Below are 22,150 nucleotides of genomic sequence, written 5' to 3' on the forward strand. Positions count from 1 at the left end.
AGACTATAGCTAATTCAGCTGTTACAGAGCCATATCGGCCCATATGTGGAGGATCTAATGCATACCCCACGAGACTTGTATAAAAAAATTAAGTAAATTAAGGCACAATAGTTTGACAAGTTGGGCTAATGTGCTTCATATAGAGCTTCTCAGGACCAGATGATCACCGGTCCGGCTTAAGGCACGACACAATCCAACACAGAAAAAGCATTGCAACTACACGTCTACACATTACTGTACTGGTAAGATCGCCCCTGGTACAGTAAACCACAACATATAATACGTATGTGAAATGCAACCAATGTACTTCGTATCGTATATTATAAAAGGTCGAAATCTTGTATTTTCGTTTGGTTGTCTTCGTTCCAATAAGGTCCAAGACCTTTTATATTATATATGTAGGTTGGAATGTGATGGGTTGGATTCGACCGACACAACTTGGGTTCGGATGCGGGTTCCTCGATCGAGAAACAAGTTTATGTGTTTGATTGGATTTGACCTAGTTCGTGGGTATAAACTTTAGTCCGTGGACAACATTGCTTAGTTGCTTCTAAGCAAGGTCGGGTAGAATCTGGATTGTCAGGGGGTCAAACTCGATTGACCCATCTACTGAGGGATGATTTATAAAATCGGAGATAACCTAGCCAATTGACGAGGAAGTCATTTCGGCATGCTGTGATGTGTTTCAAAACACATCACAGAGGCATTTCTGTAAATAAATTGAATTTCAATGGTACATGTTTTAATCGTAATGGTACATGTTTTAATCGTAATGGTACTCCGTTTAACGAAATGGTACCTTTTTTTTAATGAATGGTACACAAAATGCTCTGTGATGTACATCACAACATGCCGAAATTTCGCACCCGCCAATTGACCATCTCTACGACTCTATCCATTCGCAAAATGAATTTTTTTAGAAAAAAAAAACAATGAAAAGCAAACTCAACCCAAGAGTTAGAAATGTAACTATAGTAGAGTTAAAAAGGCCCATATCCACAATCCACAATCCACAAAACTCAGAAATGGATAGAAAAACACCACCACACAACAAACAATTGAGAGGCCCTCCTTCCTTTTCATTTTCACCCCCAAATCTCTTCTCCTACCTTCTTCAAGATAACACTCCCCTCTTTCTTTCTCTCACCTCAATCTCTTCCCACTCCTAATTTCCCCCAAAACCCCTCTCTCACTTTCTCTCTCTACCCAATTTCCATGGCGTTATCCGCTACTTCTTCCGCCATGGCAGCCATTGCCTTAACCCACCAACCACCCCACAATCAACCTTCTATGTCTCTCCTCCCAAATCTCACTTTCCACCCTAAAACCCCATCTAAACTCATCCTTTCCTCTTCTTTTACCCCCTCACTCGCCACCTCCTCAAGCGCCACTTCTACCGCCGCCGCTACCACCTCCACACGCCGCCGTACCTTCACCGTTCGCGCTGCTAGGGGGAAATTCGAGAGGAACAAACCCCATGTCAATATCGGCACTATTGGCCATGTTGACCACGGTAAGACCACCCTTACCGCCGCCCTCACCATGGCTCTTGCGTCAATGGGAAACTCCGCTCCGAAAAAGTACGACGAAATTGACGCTGCCCCGGAGGAGCGTGCTCGTGGTATTACAATTAACACCGCCACCGTCGAATACGAAACCGAGAACCGCCACTACGCCCATGTCGACTGCCCCGGTCACGCCGATTATGTGAAGAATATGATTACCGGCGCTGCCCAGATGGACGGCGCTATCCTGGTTTGTTCCGGCGCCGACGGGCCTATGCCGCAGACAAAGGAGCACATCTTGCTTGCTAAGCAGGTGGGTGTCCCTAACATGGTTGTATTTCTGAACAAGCAAGACCAGGTTGATGATGAGGAGCTTCTTCAATTGGTTGAGCTTGAGGTGAGAGAATTGTTATCTAATTATGATTTTCCTGGTGATGATATTCCTATTATTTCTGGGTCTGCTCTTTTAGCTCTTGAGGAATTGATGAAGAACCCTACAATTAAAAGGGGGGATAACACCTGGGTAGATAAAATTTACCAATTAATGGATGCTGTTGATGAATACATCCCAATTCCCACTAGGCAAACCGATTTACCCTTCTTGATGGCCATTGAAGACGTGTTTTCGATCACCGGTCGTGGGACCGTGGCCACCGGGAGGGTCGAAAGAGGGACTGTTAAAACTGGGGAAACTGTTGACATTGTAGGAATGAGGGAGACTAGGAATACTACTGTAACTGGGGTTGAAATGTTCCAGAAGATTCTAGATGAAGCTTTAGCTGGTGACAATGTTGGGTTGTTGTTGAGAGGTATTCAGAAGATTGATATTCAGAGAGGTATGGTTCTTGCTAAACCAGGAACTATTACCCCTCACACTAAGTTTAGTGCCATTGTTTATGTGTTGAAGAAGGAAGAAGGTGGTAGGCATTCACCTTTCTTTGTCAAGTACAGACCTCAGTTCTATATGAGGACTACTGATGTAACTGGAGAAGTGTCGAAGATTATGAATGACAAAGATGAAGAGTCTAAGATGGTTATGCCTGGTGATCGAGTTAAGATGGAGGTTACGCTTATTCACCCTGTTGCTTGTGAAGCGGGAATGAGGTTTGCTATTAGGGAAGGTGGAAAGACTGTTGGTGCTGGTGTTATCCAGTCTATCATTGAGTAAGTTGGCAATGGTAGAAGTAGTTTGAGTCTCTTTGTATGTTTTCTGGGGGTGAGGAAAGAGGAGTGAAAGGGGGTTTTACTTATTTGATTAGGTGATTCAGGAATGTAATGAGATTGGGCTTAAAAGCTGTAAAATTTCAGTCTTTTTTACATGTCTTTTTGGGGAGTAGGGTTGAACATTTTGAGATATTCTCATAAATTGTGCAATTTAATTTACACCTTTTACAGAATAACCTTGCCAATTTCAGTCTTTTTATCTAATGTTCATATTCAATTAGCTTATTTTGGATTTGTGCTTGTAATTGTTGCAGTACTTCAAGTTATATTTGAATGTAATTTTTCATGGAATCAATTGTATGATGGTTGATTAATATTTCCCTGCAGAAACTGTTTTAGTCATTTTTATGATTCAGTGAGTAGCTAATTGGTTGTTCTTAGATTCTCGGATGCTCTGTTTCATGGTATTTGATTGATCAGCTTGGAAAAGTTGTACATGTTATTGCTTCGTCAAGATTATAAATTCCTTGTTAAGAACGGTGGTTTATGGTGGTTGTTTGTGTACTTGCATTAACAGATTTCAATGTCTTAGTGTCTACATTACAAAGAATTACAACCTGCTGCAGTCTATGATACCTGAATGTAGCTTGATCGTAAAAGTATTGTGTTTTGTTTACCCGGGTGCATCAGTTTAGAAATATTAGCAGGTTCTGAGGGCTCTTTAGTATGAGAAACTTGTCACGACACACTGTATGTCTTTAGTCTGCATGATAAAGTCGTTTACTTCGTAGCATATTTACCCCATTTCTCTGCCTTCTGTGACATGAAAAAGAATGAAACTTGTTATACACAGATGCAGAGTTTTTTTTTTTGGCAGATAAAGAAAGAGATGGGAGTTTTACCATCTGAAGCACCATAAACAGAGTGTGAGAGTTTTAGGCAATTCAAATTGATACTTCTCTTAGTTTCACTATTTCTTGTTTCATTTCCTGTAAGCTCTTGAAAGTCTTAGGCCCTGTTCTTTTGAGCTGAGTTGAACTAAACAGAATGCAACCGAACTGAATTTCCCTGAAATTCAACTACTGTTGCCGGTTCGTTGAAAATTTATGAACATCCTTGAGAGTCTGCACCATCTTTGGCATCTTACTACCCAGCAAAAATCCTCATTGTACACAATAAAGTTTCTAACTTTCTACAATACCCAGCCCCCTACCCTCTTTGGAGGTGTAACTAGCTAAGTACTACCCCCACGCGAACACTTCGAAATTTGAAACTTAAAAGAAAGATATTCAAGACCACACTGAGCTCCAGTTTTATCACCAAATTAGAGCCTTATTGTTAGCTGATAAAAGTTAACAACAAAAATCAATGACACAAGAAAAAAAATAGCAAAAGAGTCTTAGGTCTTAGACGAACTGTAGCAAACACTATATTAAATTATTAATTGACTATATCTTTTCTCCACCGGTTTTGTCGAGCTAATATACCTAAAGACAAACAGTATATTAATTGACCATATACCTAAAAATGGTTGTGGGTTGTGTCCGGGGCTGTATTTTGGTCTAGGCCCATGGGTCTAAATTGGTCTAGCCCATGTCAAATGCTAGGTTGTGCAGCCCATGCCGAGTCTCGGGCTAGACCATTTCACGTATAGGGCGGAATAAGCCTAATTCAATTTGACGTGCTTTGCCATGTTTTTTGTGCTGTGCCTCAGCCCGTAGTGATCCACCTAACACAAGTTAACCAGCCCGTACTTATCTGCAAGTCTATCGCTTGAGTCACTCCTAAGCATTTCGCAGTTGATGGAGCTCGATCGAAGGTGAGTTCCCCACCAACACCACCAACTTATGTTAGGTAATATGTGTAGTATATACTACGTGTATACCGTAAAGGGAAAGGACGCTCGTATGATCAAAAACTAAAGAAACAAGTTCTCAATGGATTACAAATGTTTAAGGAAATAAATCAACAATATGTCTGAATCAATGATTAAGTATGTCATATGAATCAAAATATTAACTGATACTAGTGCAAAATAATCACATCGTACTACCCATTGCAAATGCAAGTTCAACACCATCATGCCTTATAATCATAATTCATTGTAATTCTTCCGAAAAGATAATTAAGATTGTCTGTCCTAGTTTTCTTTCCTTATTAAAAAAAATCATTATAATAATACTACTCCGTAGTTTAATTCGATGAAGGCAGAAAGTTCAACACCATGATTATGAAAAAGAACATCACAAAGCAAAATCTTCCAAACTTCCTGCATGGATCACCAATGACGATCATCATCAAGAAAATCCTTTGGCAAACTCTCTACAACCTTCCCTAACCACTCATCATGCTCATAATCATCCTCTTCCTCTTCCTCTTCGTCTTCGTCTTCGTCTTTGTCGTTGTTGTCACGATCCACAAGATGAATGGTGGAGACATCAACTACCGCCGTTATCTTGTACCCCAAGGTACTATCAAAATAAACATGTCTCCTTAAAAAAGACAAGACTTTTTCTTTGACAAAACTCCAAACTTTAGGAGTTACGTAATTAGGCAAACCTTGTTTACTCTCGGCATTCAAAACATTAACCTCAAGTTTAGTGGGATTAAGTGGAAATTTTAGGCAGACTAAATCTGAATGATAATAGTTAGTAGAATCATCATCAATAGTTTCCCTTGTAATGGCGAAACGATTACTTTGACAAGGGCAGTTAATTGTATGGTGAACTTCACGCCAATTTGTAAAATAGAGGTGAACTAGTATGCAATTTGAATGATCAATTTCGTCGTGGTAGGGTTCGGTTATTTGGAAGGTAGTGGTGCATGTTGCGGTAGGATGAACGAACACCATAACTGGCTAGGTTGCACGGAAACAAGAAACGTGGAAAAAATCAGGAGATGCAAGGTTATGGAAATTGAATCAAATGATTAAGCTAGTTAATAATTAAGGTACTTGTATTGTATATATAATAACGTAAGTAAAAAAAATAAGGAAACAAATATTCTAGTTCATATTTTCTACTTTGATTAGGAGTAAGTTAACAAATTATACTAGTGATGGAATTCCGAAGTGGTTAGATCTGTTAACGAATTAGGAAAGTTAACAAATTATACTAGTGAGTACTAGACCTGGTTATCGGGCGGGGCGGGTCAGGGTCGGTGCGGGTCAAAAGAGGGTCGGGTATTGAAAGGGTCATTTTTAGCGGGTCGATAGTGGGCGGGTCAAAAGCGGGTCGTGGGTCAATAGCGGGTCATTAGTGGGCGGGTCAATAAACGAGCAATGAAAAATGAAAAACAAAAGAGCCATGTGCAAGTACAAGTAAATACGAAGCTATACACGTAATTTTTTGAATCATTACTATTTTAATGTTCAAAATAATTGTAGTATAAGTTTGACCCTATAATGACCCTGTCCAATAGAGGCCCTGTCCAATAAGAGCCCTGCCCAATAAAAACCCTATTAACTTGACCCTAACCCAATATCTATTGGAATACCCTGTCCAATAACCAGGTCTAGTGAGTACTGAGTTAGTGACACGAGTTTGAAAAAAATAGGAAAGAGTTTACATCTTTGACGAACTGTGGCAAACAGTATTTTTTTTTATTATTATTATTAATTTTTTTTTTTTTGGTAATAAAACAAGAAACAGGAAAAACTGCTTTTCTCGCCTGAGCGGCTAGAAAATGAGTCTTAGCAACAGCCGATCTAGGAGCTTTAGAATAACAAAAATACGCGAAGGGCGGAATAAAAGAAAGGATATCTCGAATTAGGGACCTGACTTCCATCTTAGCCATTGACGGTATCTTTCCTCCACGGGTTATTTCGAGCTAATATACCTAAGGATTAGACCTGGTTATTTGACAGGGTAGTCCAATGGATATAGGGTTAGGGTCAAGTTAATAGGGCTTTTATTGGGCAGGGCTCTTATTGGACAGGGTCATTATAGGGTCAAACTTATACTACAATTAGTTTGAAAATAAAAATAGTAATGATACAAAAAATTACATGCATAGCTTCGTATTTACTTGTACTTGCACATGGCTCTTTTGTTTTTCATTTTTCATTGCTCGTTTATTGACCCGCCCAATAATGACCCGCTATTGACCCGCGACCCGCTTTTGACCCGCCCATTATCGACCCTCTAAAAATGACCCTTTCAATACCCGACCCTCTTTTGACCCGCACCGACCCTGACCCGCCCCGCCCGATAACCAGGCCTACTAAGGATGTATGTGTGTTGAATCGGGTTGAGCCATGTGACTTGGGTCTAACAGGACCGACAAGTGTCAGGGTAGGCCATTTTTTTTTCAAAAGTGCAGCCCATGCCGAGTGTTGGGCTGGACCATGTCAAGTGTTGGGGCAGAGGGGTGGATGTCTTGCCTAAGCCTAATTTTCTCCATTTAGTGTACCATGCAGCATCTTGTTTTTTCCAAAACAAATGCGGCCAAGACCCCCGCCCACAGCTTCGTGCTCGTGTCGGATTGTACTTTTTTCGTAACCATACTAGATCATGCTCTTTTTGGTGAATGGACCTCGGCCCGGTCTGATCCAGTGTCATCTTTATAAACGGTATAATGTAAACCAAAAAGGAAGAAAATCACACCCTTATGATGAAAAACCAAAGAAACAGAATCTCAAAGGATTACAAACATTTAAGGAAATAAATCAACAATATATCTAAACTAATTAATGATTTATTATCCCATACGAATCAAAATATTTATTGATACTAGTGCAAAATGATGTATATTATAAATATATAATCTCATTAATTTGTTCTTCCCCAAACCCTCCCTAGAAACCAAAAACAAAAATGTCTTCCAAATCTGTAAAACTTGCATTCCTCTGCATCATCTTCTCCATCCAATCCTTGACCCTAATCAAAGCAGACGAAGCACTAATCACAAAATTATGCTCTTCAACCTCATCCCCAAAAGTCTGCACCAATTGTCTCGAATCAGACCCGAGTAGTAAAACTGCAAATGATGTTGGTTTAGTTGACATTTCCATGATTTGTGCTACAAAAGACATGGACATCTTATACCAGGATTCATTCAGGTATCAAGGTAATACTACTGATCCTGCAACAAAAGAGGCTCTTAATCAGTGTTTAGATCAATTTGAGGATGCTAAAACCAAAGTTAATCAAATTTCAGATACAGTTCATAGCAGAGATTTCAATCTTGCACAACAACTTAGTAATAAAGTCTCACAACAGGTTATGAGTTGTAATCAGTTTTTTCAGGCTAAAGGGGTTCCAATGCCAGATGTTGTGGCTAATGACTTGAGTACTGTTTCTGGTGATTGGATTATTGTTATGGACATTTTGGGTTCTCTCAAGTCTTGATACTTTATGAACTAGCACTTTTATGTAGTTTGTAATTTAAAAACGCAAACACAATAATATTTATTGATTAATTATTTCTTGCCGTTTTTATTGATATGTTTTTCCTTGTTTTAATATTTAGTGATTTTAGTAAATATATATTTTAATTAAATTGATGCCCTTTTATTTGTAACATAAAATGATTTAATTTTTTGGTTTTAGGGTAAAATAAGCAATCACTTTTTTGACACAAGTTTGAAAAAAATAGCAAAATTGTTTGATCTTTAACGAACTGTGGCAAACATGCAGTATATTAACGACAATGTTTGTGTAAGATCGCCTTACTTAAAAGATCGTTTTGATTGCTTAACTAATTGATTTCATTGCTTAACTAACTAGCTCTTTTTTTTTTTGACAAGTAAGAGAGCTTTTTTCTATATTAATCAACAACTATTACAAACTAAGCACAACTAAAGGGAGACAAACCTTCTAGGAATGACCCCCTCCACTTTAGAATGCTAAACAAAGCTCAAAAGAGCAAAAACTAGTGCTATTATAGGGAATACAGCCAATCCCTATCTCTAGCACTCACTTTCTTACCTAGGATACTCTTAATTCTATGCCTAACAACAAATTGAATACAACTTACACTACTATCCAGAGAGGGGACCATGACATCCCAAATAGCTGAATTTCTTGCCTTCCAAATCTGATAGACCACTCCTGCAACAGCAGCATATATAGCAGACTTTCCTCCTAAAACCACCCACACAGTACCTATGAGCCCACTTAAGGATCATGAACAAGCTTGTTCTGTGAGTGCTGAATTCCAACCAGTGAAGAACTTTCCTACAACATTCTGTGCTGTAGTGGCAAGAGAAAAACAGATGAGAGCTATCCTCTGTATGTAAACCACAGAGGGCACAAATATCATCATCAGTAACCCCATAAGGGAAGAGCCTGGCTTTGGTTTTTAACCTGTCCTGTAGAGCTAGCCAAAGGATGGCCCTATGTTTTGGAATGGTGAACCTGTTCCAAACAAAATGAGACCAATTGGTCTTATCTTGTTGCTCACTCAGTTGCCTATACATGTCACCAATAGAGTATTTTGTGGTTGTTAACCAAGAGTCAGAGTCAAGTCTGTTGGTGCAATCTAGTTTGACTTTACAGATGTACTTGACTGCTCCACTGACAACTACAGAGGGCATGTACACCAGCCAATTCTTTTGTTTAACATAAACAACATGAACCCATTTTACCCATAAATTATCTTCCTTTTGAGCTTATGGACCATGCCAATTTCCCAACTGCTGCTTGATTCCAGATAGCAAGGTTTCTAAATCCAAGTCCACCTTGTGTTTTTGAAACACAAAGGTTAACCTAAGCCACATGACCAGGTCTACTATCATCATAGGTACCATGCCAAAGATAAGCTCTGCAAACAGAGTTTATTTTCCTAATCACTCTTAGGGAGGATGAAGATTTGGCACCAGTACACACTGATACTCATCAGAACGTACTGAGTTGACAAGCTGCATTCTTCCTGCAAATGATAAGTGTCTTGAACTCCAAATTTTAATTCTAGCAACCATTTTGTTCACCAGTTGTTCACATTCACCAGCTTGAAGTTTTCTGGTACTAATTGGCACACCCAAGTATCTAAAAGGTAGTTCTCCAAAGCTGAATCCAGAAATAGCACCAATTCCTTCTTTGTCAGTATTGGAGATGCCACAGCAGTACACTGAGGATTTGCAGGGATTTGCTTGGAGGCCAGTAGTGTTTGAAAACGGGTGGAAGCTTTCCAAAAGCAGGCTAACTGAGGTAATATCACCTTTACAGAACATCAGCAAATCATCAGCAAAACAGAGGTGATTCAATTGAAGAGTTCTACACCTGGTATGGAACTTGAATTGAGGGTGTTCACCAACTGTAGACATAGCCCTGGAGAAATACTCCATGCATAAAGTAAAGAGAAGGGGGGGAAGGGGATCCTCTTGTCTGAGAAATACTAACTAGCTCTTTTGAACGAGCAGTTAGATATTAGTTGTTTAGCGGTATTTTAAAGTCCTAATCTTATTGGAAGTTTGTGATTTTAGTGAGATATAGGTGGAATTTTAAGGTTGAAATAATATATAAAATTAAATGAAATATTAATATTGATTGAGATGAAGTAGAAAATGTTGAATAAATATATATAAATTAAATAGTTAATTGATGTTGAATGAGGAATGTGGAGTGGTAGGTGCGTTAGAAATATAGCAAACAACAAAAAGGAAATTTAAAAAAAAAAAAACCAAAATGAAGGATGGATGGAGGGAAGACACATGTCATTTAATTATGGAAAATTTGCCAAAAATGACCTTTTATAACACAAATTTTGCGAGAAAGGACCTTATAATTTTTTTTTTGTGAAAGCACACCTTAATGTAATTTTTTTTTGCGAGAAAGGACTTAAGGGGAGTTTCCGGCATTGACTGGGCTTTTCCGGCCATTGACTTACACGTGAGCAGCATGTGTGGCTTAAGTTGGCTACCCATGAGTCACTTCATTTTAGACGGCATTCCACGCAAAACCCTTATTGAGAAAACTGTTGCTAGAGTTAGAGGTTAGGCTGCAAAAATGCGAAGCTTTCAGATTTGTAATAGCTAAAGCTATGCTTTTGGAGGGGATCATAACTTTATTCCGCTTAAGCGAAGCTTTTTTTGACTTGCTTAAGCATCGCACTAAGCGAGTAAACAAAAACAGAGCTTTAGCGAGTCAACTTCCAGCTGTGATTGAATCAGTAAGCGCTGCAGATGTCTAAGGAACTCGGCAAAATGACCCCGTAACTTCGGGTCCATAGACTGCAGTAAAAGCAGCACCAAAATTCCCCTCTGAATCCAGATCGAAGACACTTTTTAAGGATCGACGTCGATACGAGAAGCAAATTGTTGTGTGGAGGAATCAATATCTCGACATAAGCCAAGGGGATCCCGGAAGTTGGAAAAAAATGGCTCCGTCTTCCGCTAAAGACACTGATTTTCCCGAGTCTTGATTTTTCAAACTTGATTTTTTTTTGTTTTTTTTTTCAACTTTAAGTTTTAAAGCTTAGAATTTTGGAGGAAAATTGGGTGTGGTTAGCAAAATAAAGCCACATGTGCTTCTCACGTGCAAGTCAATGGCCGGAAAAACTCAGTCAATGTCGGAAACTTACTTTTGGTTGTCTTTCGCAAAAAAAAAAAGTTAAATTAAGTTGTGATTTCACACAAAAAAAATCGCAAAAAAAAATTACATTAAGGTGTGATTTCACAAAAAAAATTATATAAGGTCATTTCTCGCAAAATTTGGGTTATAAAAGGTCCTTTTTAGCAAATTTGTCTTTAATTATCTATGGTTTTGCTAGTTATAGATTGGTGTCATTGTTTATTAATTGGCTACATTGATTAACTAATTTGCTCTATTGTTTAACTTATATGACACCTAGGCGGTCTTGTATGTAAGATCGTCTTATAAAAAAAGTTGTAGTATACTAATTGACGGTATCTTTTCTCCACGGGTCTTTTCGAGCTAATATACCTAAAGATGGTTGTGTGCTGTGTCAGTTTGTGATACGGGCTGAGCCCATGTGACTTGGGTCTAAACGAGACTGGCTTATGACAAGTATCAGGCTGGGCCAAAATTTTCAAAAGTGAAGCCCATATCGAGTGTCGGGCTGGACCATGTCAAGTGTAGGTCGGGCGGGAGGCTGTTGTTCCTAAGCCTAATTTCTAAGATGCGGCTAGACCCCAGCTACGACTTCGTGCTTGCATCGGATTATGTTTATTTCGTGGCAGGTTATGCTTTTTTTGGTGTATACGGGGAAATAATATTACAAATAATCTTGCAGCGGAAATAATATTCGTTTTCCCTTCGTGTATAAATAAAATAGGCTAACAATTATATCTCTATAATATAATAAAATAACTCACAAAGTCATTATAAAATATAAACTAATATCCAATGGTATACTCCCAAAAATATAACGTGTTTCTCTATATCTAAATTATGTTACAATGTTATGTACAATTCCTGAAAATGTTATTAAATAACTATAAATCTGATTACATATTTATAATCAACCTATTATTAAGAAACTGAATGCACATTATCGCTGAATAATTTGCCAATAATATATTGTTTCATGTTTTCTCATTTCTCTCCTTTTTTTTCGCTCCTTTTATTTCTCTAATTCTTTGCTAATTACATCTTCTCCAAATTAAGGAGAAATAACCAACATTATAATCTGTATAGTGTAAACCAAAAAGAAACAAATCACACCAAACATGTCCTCCAAATCTGTAAAACTTGCATTCCTCTGCATCATCTTCTCCATCCAATCCTTGACCCTAATCAAAGCAGATGAAGCACTAATCACAAAACTATGTTCTTCAACCTCATTCCCAAAAGTTTGCACCAAATGTCTCCAATCAAACCCAAGTAGTAAAACTGCAACAGATGTTGCTTTAGTCGACATTTCCATGGTTTGTGCTACAAAAGACATGGACCTGTTATACCAGGATGCATTCAGAATACAAGGTAGCAGTACTAATCCTGCTGCAAAACAGGCCCTTAATCAATGTTTAGATCAATTTGAGGATGCTAAAACCAAAGTTAATCAAATTTCAAATACAGTTCATATCAGAAAATTCATTCTTGCACAACAACTTAGTAATAAGGTTTCACAACAAGTTTTTAGTTGCAATCAGTATTTTCAGGCTAAAGGGGTTACAATTCCAGATGCTGTGAATAATGACTTGAGTATTGTATCTGCTGATTGGAGTATTGTTATGGACATTTTGGGTTCTCTCAAGTCTTGATTCTTTTACGAACTAGCTCATTCTGCAAGCGATGCGTGCTTGTAACTTAAAAACGCATACACAATAATATTTATTTGATTAATTATTTCTTACCTTTTTATTGATATTTTTTTTCTCGTTTTAATATTTAGTGATTTTAGTATATATATTTTTTAATTAAATTGATGCCCTTCTACTTGTAATATAAAATGTTTTAATTTTTTAATTTTAGGGTGAAATAGGCAATAAGTTTTCTGACGTCGTCTCAAGCGTTGCCTTATATGACAGAGATTTAAATAATAACGATTAACAAAAAAAATTATTGTTTTGAGGAAACAATAATAATGTTTTATGAAATAATATAATCAATATAATATTGTATAGTATCAAGTAGGGGTGTGCAAAAATCGATCCGGACCGGACCGGAGGCAATCGGTCCAGTCTCCGGATTGAGAAATATTACTTTTCGGTCATAGGTCCTGTCCAAACCCCTTAAAACCGGTTTTTGGACCGGACCAATTTTTTCTTGATAGAGTATAATATAAATTATTTTAAAAGTTAATTTCCTCGTCTAATATCTATATTATGAGATTTTTTTTATCTTTCAAAAAAAGGTGTTAAACAATTATTTTTCTACATGTACATATTTATTTTTTACTGTTTTTTTGTAGAAAAAAAAATTTCCGTATAGATATAAGCGTACAACCGGTCCAAGCTTGTCCAAGTATAACCGGTACTATCTCTGTGTCTAAAAATTTCGTATAGATATAAGCGTACAACCGGTCCAAGCATAACCGGTACGGTCTCTGTGTCTAAAATTATCCAAAAATAGATCTTCGATCCGGTCCGATCCGATCCGATCCGGGTTTGGACCGGTGACCACCCCTAGTAGTCTCAACTCTTGAGTCTCAAGTATTGGAACCGATTTAGTTACATGAATTTCAAGGATAAAATCCAATTGGGTTCTCCAATTGAAGCATCTTGATTATCATATGTTCTTTAGCATGTCTATCCTACTAGAAAGTAAAGACAACATTGGGCCAGACAAGTACGATTCACGGCAAGGCCTAACATGAAAAAAAACACGGCCCAAGCAGCCTAAAATTACATGTTTTGAAGTTTTCCTATTTAAAAAATAGATAAGTAATTCGAGTTTCAATTTTTTTTTTTTTTTTTTTTTTTTTGACATTGGATAATGATACAAGGAGAATATTAAAATTAAACACTAATTAACCAGCCGCCTTATTACCCACTCCTGAAGAAAATTGCATTCCATCCGTAGATGCCCTCTTGGCCAGAACATGTGCTGAATAAATCTGGTCTCGATGTACCTTGTAAATAATACACTTTTTAAACCTCTTACCGACTTCAAAAATGGTGTCAATTGTCCACAGAAGCTGAATATTTGGTTTAACTTGTTTCCGCAAGTAAGAAACCAAATTAGTTGAATCAGTAAAAACTACAATGTCATTAAAGGATAACTCCATTGCCCATTGTAATGCTCGTAGACAAGCCATATATAGCTTCAACATGTAGTGCTGAATTACCTAAACCATAATCGCAACCCCCAAGGATTTCCATTCCGTCGGATTGTCGTTGCTTAAGAACCCAACCCATTCCTGCTCTGAACGTATCTTTATTCCATGCTCCATCTATAAGAATAACTGTTGTTAACGTTGGTAAAGTAATTTCCATACCTATATTTGCAAAGTAAAATCCTGGTGGATAATCTTGCTTATGTTCTGGAGGATGTAGAAAACCCAATTTACCATCATCTTTTCCCCTAAACATATTGTGTTGTTCTAAGGCAAGATTAAACTGAACCTGAAACACAGTAATGCCTCCAGCATTTGAACGGAAAACCCTTTCGTTCCTTGAATATCATACCTATATTTGCAAAGTAATATCATAATTCGAGTTTCAAGGGGATGATTAACAGAACTTTAAAGATACCATCAAAAAATTAAACAATCAAAACTTTGAATATATTAATACGTACATTGAACCATAATAATGGTCTTGTAAAGTTCAAATTATAGATCATTCTTATAGTTTGGATAAAAGCTAATTGGGGTACGAGTCGGTTGGTACTTCTTGTACATTGAACAATCTAAGATAGCCCCAATTAAATAATAGACTAGTCATGTTACATTTTTTATCAGATGTCTTCAAAGAGATTGTCTCATCACTTATGTAGTCATGTACTCATGTGTGATGCAGGCTTTGGTAGAAAGCGTGTCCATTGGTCTATCAGACCATTACAATACTACATGGTGGGCTAATTTGTGAAGTTTTTATTTAGTTTTACGATTTAATTTTTCTCAAATTAACATCAGATAAAAAAACTATATTTAAGATCGAATCTCGTCTACCTACCTGCCTTATAGGACTCTATTCACACCAAAATAAGGATACTACTATGTGATACTCCTTATCTTACCATATCTTTCTTTGTACACACTAACATACAAACTTGTGTAATCCCTTGGCACTTATTTCCTTCCAAAAAATAGATTCATTGAGATATTTGAGTATATTGTTTTAATATCTCTTATGCTTATATCTTACCATAACTTTACACCCAAGATGTGTTAATTAATTTAATTTTTTGGGTGAATATTTAGAAATTACAAGTTATCCCAATTATTTTTACGTATCATGTATTTCTACTTATTTAAAATGTAATATAAAAAATCCTATTAACTAGTATTTTTCATAAGTATTTTCAATCAGTTTTACAAGTTAAACTCGATGAATGCTCATATATTTATTTACTCGATTTAGTAGGTATTTATACCATATAAAGATTCCAAAGTACCATAAAACATACAAAGTACTTCGTACGTCCTAGCTAGAACGTTCTTCCATAGTTCCATTCATCGAAAGAAATCAAGTGAACTTTATTTTTAATCAAAAGAGATCAATTTGTTAATATTCAATAATTAAGTCCTTGTCTATACAATTAACGAAGGGTTAACCAACATAAAACGATCTTATACTTAATCCGACATAACTTAAATAAGTAAGGTGTCACCCCCTAATTTCCAACCTGCCCATGTGCACCACATGACTCCCAAAATTCTCTCCAAATTCCCTCCTCCAATCACCACCATTATCACCCCTTTCCATAATTTTATATTCCGTCTCTATTTATTTGCTCCATTTAACTTTTTACGGTCACCAACAACGATTTAAAATGCAAATATCTTTAATTATGTAAACATAAAAATTCTAAAATATTGATTTCTAAAAATATTAAACCGAGTCTAACAAGTTCCCACACAATTTATTTCTTATAAATTAATGATAAAAGTTCGATCCAAAAAAAATCAAAAAGGCTTATGTACCCGGGTGCATAATGATCATTGTGCATCCTATTTTTAAATGAACACTTAGTTCAAATATAAAGAACATATCGTTATTCCCAAAAAACATATATAATTATATAGTAAATGAACATATAGTTCAAATCCAAAGAACATATATAGTAAATGAACATATAGTTCAAATCCAAAGAACATATATTAAAATATTCACTTATACGCATACATTAAAATCAATCTCCATATTTATTAGGTTCTCGTGAATGTTTATTAGGATGTACAGTGAACATTGTGCACCAGGATTTATAATCCAAATTGCGCAAAAAAATAGAGTAGTGAAAACATTAAATAATGGAGGGAATAATCCATTGATTTTCCTCATATAAATATCATCGGATATCGTAATATACAATGACCCTCAAATCAACACTAATTGTTCCCCCCCTCAAACCCCCAAATGACAACAACAACAACACCAAGAAGCATTTCATCAACTTCTACTTTCCTTTTCTCTCTTTTCCTTGTAACATATTTCTTCTCCTCCTACCCAAATGAGCCCGGCCCGTCCTCAGCCCTACGGACCACCGTCCTCACCGTCGTAGGGCTGTCCATAGTGTCAATATGCTTGGTCGTGGTGGCGCGTACCACCATGGTTGCTTGGATTACTGTCCTTGTGGTGTTGGCATTTTCCGGGACACGGCGGCGTGTTTTGGTTCATGATGGGAGGAAGATTACTGTTGATGTTGCAATGAACTTGATTAAAGTCATGTTTAAGGAAAGACAGTTTCTTACTGTTGTTTGTGCTGCTGTTGTAAGTCTTTTGGCCATGGCTCAAGTAACAAGAGTCTAGAATTTTTGTACTTAAAAAATGATTGATAGGGAAAAATATAGAGCAAAGTTTTTAGATTTTAGGATAATTTTTGCTCTGTAAATGTAACTATTAGTTTTGTTATACTGAAATGATACACAAATTTTGCACAGTATATTGATTAATTCGAGAAAATCTATGTAAAAAATGGCTTGCTTTAGACTTAACTCTTAAGTGACTCTTGTTGGTAGTTTGGTACTGATTAATTTGGATTTTTACTGATTTTGTGTGTTATTGGCTAAACAATACACTACTGATTATTACCAATGAGATCCACTATTGGTTTATTGGTACTTACATGCTCCTTATTGGTATTAAAAATGGTTACATTATTTTGATTACAAACCACTTGACGTTTTTAGAAACCATTAATTTTGGTTCCTTTAAAGTCGTTAACATGTAATTCAAAAGTAGGCTTTTGAAGAATTAAAAAAAAATGTGTTAAGAGTATAACCCACATATATGTTTTAGTTGGGACTAGGTGTTCCATGTTAAAGAAATATAGTTAGATTAACCATATAAGATTGTTTGACTACTCCACCTATCACCAATTGATTTTAGGATGAGACCTGTCAGACAGGCTTATATGTGACCAGTCTCTCCTCCAGTGTGGACAACTGGTCCGGTGTGAAGTCTATACACTAACCGAGCCAACAATCTTGTCCCACATTATACAGTAACAGAACCAACCAAGCCAACTGGGGTTGACGTGAGTGGTTAAGGGTCTCTTGCTCATTAACTACGGTCTCGGTTCGAGCCTTGGGTATGGAAAAAACCTCATATGGGAGGGATGCTGCCCATCGAGATACCCATACAAACTCCCACTGGAAATTAGTCCTCTCGCCAATACAGTTACAGAGCCAACAATCTTGTCCCACATTGAAGAAATGGAGTTAGACTATTAAGAGTAGTTGCCTTCAGAGTTCAGATCTACCATTGCTTTGACATTCAGTAAAGGTGTATAAGTATGCCTGAACACTTTTAATAACTTCAAGTAAAGGACCTTATACCAGTAGTTCTAATCAAACAATTATTTCCCAGAGGCAATGTTATATATATATAATATTACTCCGTAGCATTAAAACGGGGAGAATAATGTTTTCCTACATAAGTGCAAAATAAAGCTCATCTTCACTACACTAAACAGACTAACACTTGGATAATTTACCATACCTATCCTATACATTGCCTTTTATAACATAAATACTTTTAATTTCTGTGGAAATTTGCTAGACCTTGGTGATGGAAATGGGAAGATAATCGCGCAACTGAAAACACGTGCTACATCTCTTACCATAACTTAACAGGAAGATATACTCATATTTGAGCAGTGTGACTTTCAAGGAGGGATTTTTTTAGACTATGGTTGAGAAAAATAACTGTTGACAGAATGCAGCTCTCTGCCTTAGTTCTTCAGAGTCTTCCTTTTCTTTGCTTTCTTTCAACTTTGATGATTTTGAGCTGCATTTCCACAACAAAACAGTAATATAACCACAGTTAGTTGTGTCAGATGTGATTAACATCAGTTTTATTGCATCACATTGTCAAAGTTGAGTGAGGAGTATATACATATTGATCATATATACGTAAACAGGATATGCAAACAGATAAATCGAAGGGAAGCAATTCAGACTTCGAATATGTTTGCTTCAAGTAGGAATATAATGTATGACATTTACTTATAAGACCACAGCGAAATGTATGTTTTCAAGACCAAGAAACAAGTTGTTTTAGAAACATTCAGTTGTAAACTTAGAGTATTAAACCAATTGGTGATGGAAGGAGTAGCTCCTCAAGCTTATATCTCCCCTCTTCTTCAGTCTAAGATAACTCGGTGTGCTTCTTATCAAGGGGTCTCAACAAATAAAGGAAACAAAGTCTCCTTGGTGCGAGGCAGTTCCAAAATCATCAAGCCATCATCACTTTGAGGATTTTCAATTGGGTGAGGCTAAATAGCTATATGAGCCTAACACTATAAGAGAATTAAGAAATTATATGGACCAAGTTTAACCTACACTACTGCTTATTTCAGGGACATTTTACCCAATTGAAAGTGTACTAGGTACCTAAACTGCCAAACATAATAGGAGAAGATATTTAGTACTACGGCTCCGTTTGTTTTGACGGAAAACGCCTTTTCGGAAAATGATTTTCCCATTTTCTTTTGTTTGTTTGTTTGTTTGTTTGTTTTGTAAAGGGTGGAAAACAATTTTTTCAAAGGTGGAAAACAACTTTTTCCAGGGGAAAACCAACTTTCCTTTTGAAAAGAAGTAATGCCACATTTTCCACTTCTATGTTCTTACTCTTTATAATTTTTCTTGTATGGAAACAAATGAAGGAAAACTATTTTCCCTTGAAAATTGTTTCCATGGAAAATTATTTTTCTTTGAAAATGTTTTCCTTTGAAACAAACGGAGCCTACGTACTTCTTCCTTTACTATATGAAAAATAGCTAGAGGAAATTGGCAAAAAACATTTTGGAAACTTGATTGGGCACGGTAAGTTGCCAAAACATGACATTGTAGTCTAATGACTCTTACCATATGGCTATCCTTAGCACAACAAACACATAAAGAGCAATAAATAATGAAACATGGCTTGCTTTTTAAACATACGAAAGCACTGCACGTTGCTAGGACAAACATATGGGACACCAAACATGGAACTTCAAATGCATAAAGATTCGACATTTTGTTCACTTTTGCTCAAGGATTTTGCATGTCCTCTGTTTTCATGCTATGCAAGCATAAGAAATGGCAACCAATCAATCAAGCTAGACTACTAGAGTATAATATGTACCTTTCTTTCTCTGGAATGGATGGGAGATCATCAACGGAACACAAATCTTGAGATTGATCATCCTTAATTTCCGAATATGGTGCGCTAAACAAAAAAGGGGAGAGAAGTGGATCAGGTGATAAGGCATTCACATTTTCCATGCCATTTTTAGCACTCATGCCACCGATCATTCTTCCAGCATAGAAGTTCCAGAATCCTGACTTATGAGACCTTCTCCGAGTCTGTGAATCATTGGAATTTATTAGGAAACATAACCAATGTTTAGGAAACACGATGAATGACAAATGTCAAATTAAAGTTCTTAATTTACCTTGATTGAGTTCATATGATGCGTCTTGAAATGCCCGACAACATCTTTGCCCAAATTTAGTGCACAAACTGGACAAACCTGAAACCATGGATATGGATAGATAGGAAGTTAAGTAAAGAAGTTGTATAATTGACTGAAAACTTCTCCAACATTGTCAACTAAGCACCAAAAATCTACTTATATATGCGACTAATTGCTTTTGAAAATCTCAAATAGATACACTCTAATCATGGTACTAGAAAAATATCTTAGATTCATGGACCCAATTCAACTCAGGGTATCTTTCACATCACATTTATCCTCATTCATTCAAGAATTCTATGCTTGTTTTTGGCACATGTACATAATTTAATTATGAACTGTATGACTAATTAGAGCAAACATTTGGACTCGAAACCTTTGTCGGGTAATTTTAGGCAATGAGACATTAATAAAGTTGTCATAATAAGCAATGCACTTCAAAAGCACATTGTGGTGATTCCTAATCCGAAATGACAGCAGAACATGGACATTGTCCGCCAATATAACTTCACTCATCAAGAAAAGAAAAGAGAACGTATATATACAAAGATAAACATACGGCGTTTTTGACATCAAAGCAGTGTTCTCCTTGTAGATGATCACAAAGTGCAGACAGCTCGATATCGACATAGCAGAATGGACAAGTGAAATAAGTCCTTGCATCATCTTTTACTTCTGAATCATCCAACACTAATCGATTTCCTGTCAATTTACAAACAAAATGATTCAATAATGTAAGAGAAAATTTGATCTTTTTTGCAAGGAACAGACAAAGTTTACATGTAGGACCAACAAAACCACCCAAAAAAAGTTTGTCCTTAAACCTCTGACCCCTCTTTCCTCCAAATCTCCAATCAACTTTCCCCCAAGTTGTTGGCTGCTTAAAGATTGTTTTTTTTGTGCTATTGAACTCAAATTCTACTTGAGTTCTACCTTAAAACTTCTGGGTTTTGACATAATCCACAAAAGAATCAGTAACAATTAAGGAAAATAAACCCTTGAAAAAATGCAACAAAATTATAGTGAAGAACAAAAAGGACAAGTGAGAAAATTCATCCAAGTAATCTCCATAGATTTTCTAAAACCCACATACTATATACAGTTAACAAGCATAATTAACTAATTATTATCACTAAATCTGCAAAATTTCAATAAAATTCTAAAACCCATTAATTATGTACTACAAGCAAGCAAATTTAACAAGTTGCAAACCCCAATTTTGCATAAATCAATTAAAAATCTAAAACCCACTAATTGTATAACATTAACAAGCAAAATTAACAAATTAATTTGCAGAAAAAAGAAATGAAGTTACTGAGAAAGTGAACCTGAGCTGAGATGAGAAGAAAAGTGCTTAGAAGAATGAATCTTTGATGCCCAGGAATCCATATCCATTGCTGCTACTGCTTCTGCTTCACCAGGAAAATGTGTCAGCATTAATCAAGTAAAATTAAACAAAAAGAAATCAGAAATTTGGGGGTTTTTCAGAGAAAGTAGAGAGAGAAAGAGGGGGAAAACCTTGTTTTTTTTGTTAATTTTCTTTACAGATGATGAATTGATGATGCATAAATATTGGAGTTTGTCCTATTTCTCTCTCCTGTATTTTTCTACTGCTACTTCTGCTGTTCTGAGTCACTCACTCTTGGTTTCTTTGATCTCCTTTTTAAATTGCTTTCTTTTTCATTCTCTTTTAATAAAAGAAAAATAAATATTGGAAGAATATGTGGAAATGCTTTAACTTTCCTTGGAAAACAACAAATTAGACTAAAGTTTGTGTGGATAACTGACACGTGGAATTATTAAAATAAATGGGTGGAAAGTAGGGAGAAAAATTAAAGAGGTGAAATGATGTCATTATTACAGGTGTCCAATCAGAACTCAAGGAGTCCATGTCATTTGCTCTTGTGCTTTTTGTTACCTTACTTTCCAAACTTTGTCAACTTGGAAAATTGGTTCACTCCCTTTGAGTCCATGACTGAGACTCCTTTTTTTTCGAGCTTGGCTAAACAAAACTAAAAT

General features: G+C 36.4%; 4 protein-coding genes across 4 annotated transcripts; 3 read left to right on the top strand and 1 right to left on the bottom strand.

Moving 5' to 3' along the window:
• Nucleotides 1-1,020: 1,020 nt before the first annotated feature.
• LOC110775086 (elongation factor Tu, chloroplastic) lies at nt 1,021-3,020 on the top strand. Its single transcript, XM_021979689.2, has one exon. The coding sequence runs from the start codon at nt 1,216-1,218 to the stop codon at nt 2,671-2,673; it is 1,458 nt and encodes a 485-aa protein (XP_021835381.1). The 5' UTR covers nt 1,021-1,215; the 3' UTR covers nt 2,674-3,020.
• A 4,252-nt stretch (nt 3,021-7,272) lies between these two features.
• LOC110775097 (pectinesterase inhibitor-like) lies at nt 7,273-8,089 on the top strand. Its single transcript, XM_021979703.2, has one exon. The coding sequence runs from the start codon at nt 7,484-7,486 to the stop codon at nt 8,015-8,017; it is 534 nt and encodes a 177-aa protein (XP_021835395.1). The 5' UTR covers nt 7,273-7,483; the 3' UTR covers nt 8,018-8,089.
• Nucleotides 8,090-16,590: 8,501 nt separating this feature from the next.
• LOC130460821 (uncharacterized) lies at nt 16,591-16,983 on the top strand. Its single transcript, XM_056828421.1, has one exon. The coding sequence runs from the start codon at nt 16,591-16,593 to the stop codon at nt 16,981-16,983; it is 393 nt and encodes a 130-aa protein (XP_056684399.1).
• A 1,034-nt stretch (nt 16,984-18,017) lies between these two features.
• On the bottom strand, nt 18,018-21,805 carry LOC110775092 (protein DEHYDRATION-INDUCED 19 homolog 5). The gene is made up of 6 exons (XM_021979695.2): nt 21,650-21,805; nt 21,460-21,540; nt 20,691-20,833; nt 20,111-20,188; nt 19,801-20,021; nt 18,018-18,462 (listed from the first exon to the last, which is right to left on the bottom strand). The coding sequence occupies exons 2-6, from the start codon at nt 21,524-21,526 to the stop codon at nt 18,357-18,359; spliced, it is 615 nt and encodes a 204-aa protein (XP_021835387.1). The 5' UTR covers nt 21,527-21,540; nt 21,650-21,805; the 3' UTR covers nt 18,018-18,356.
• Between the last annotated feature and the right edge of the window lie 345 nt (nt 21,806-22,150).

Source organism: Spinacia oleracea, chromosome 5 (genome assembly GCF_020520425.1).
Source record: "Spinacia oleracea cultivar Varoflay chromosome 5, BTI_SOV_V1, whole genome shotgun sequence".
In the NCBI taxonomy this organism is placed as follows: Eukaryota; Viridiplantae; Streptophyta; class Magnoliopsida; order Caryophyllales; family Amaranthaceae; genus Spinacia; species Spinacia oleracea.

Coding starts and splice junctions, on each gene's coding strand:
- LOC110775092 (XM_021979695.2), bottom strand. CDS start 21,526: ATGGATATGGATTCCTGGGCATCAAAGATTCATTCTTCTAAGCACTTT. Junction 20,834..21,459: donor TTCTTCTCATCTCAGCTCAG/GTTCACTTTCTC, acceptor GTAAATTGACAG/GAAATCGATTAGTGTTGGAT. Junction 20,189..20,690: donor GCTTTGATGTCAAAAACGCC/GTATGTTTATCT, acceptor CCATGGTTTCAG/GTTTGTCCAGTTTGTGCACT.
- LOC110775086 (XM_021979689.2), top strand. CDS start 1,216: ATGGCGTTATCCGCTACTTCTTCCGCCATGGCAGCCATTGCCTTAACC.
- LOC130460821 (XM_056828421.1), top strand. CDS start 16,591: ATGACAACAACAACAACACCAAGAAGCATTTCATCAACTTCTACTTTC.
- LOC110775097 (XM_021979703.2), top strand. CDS start 7,484: ATGTCTTCCAAATCTGTAAAACTTGCATTCCTCTGCATCATCTTCTCC.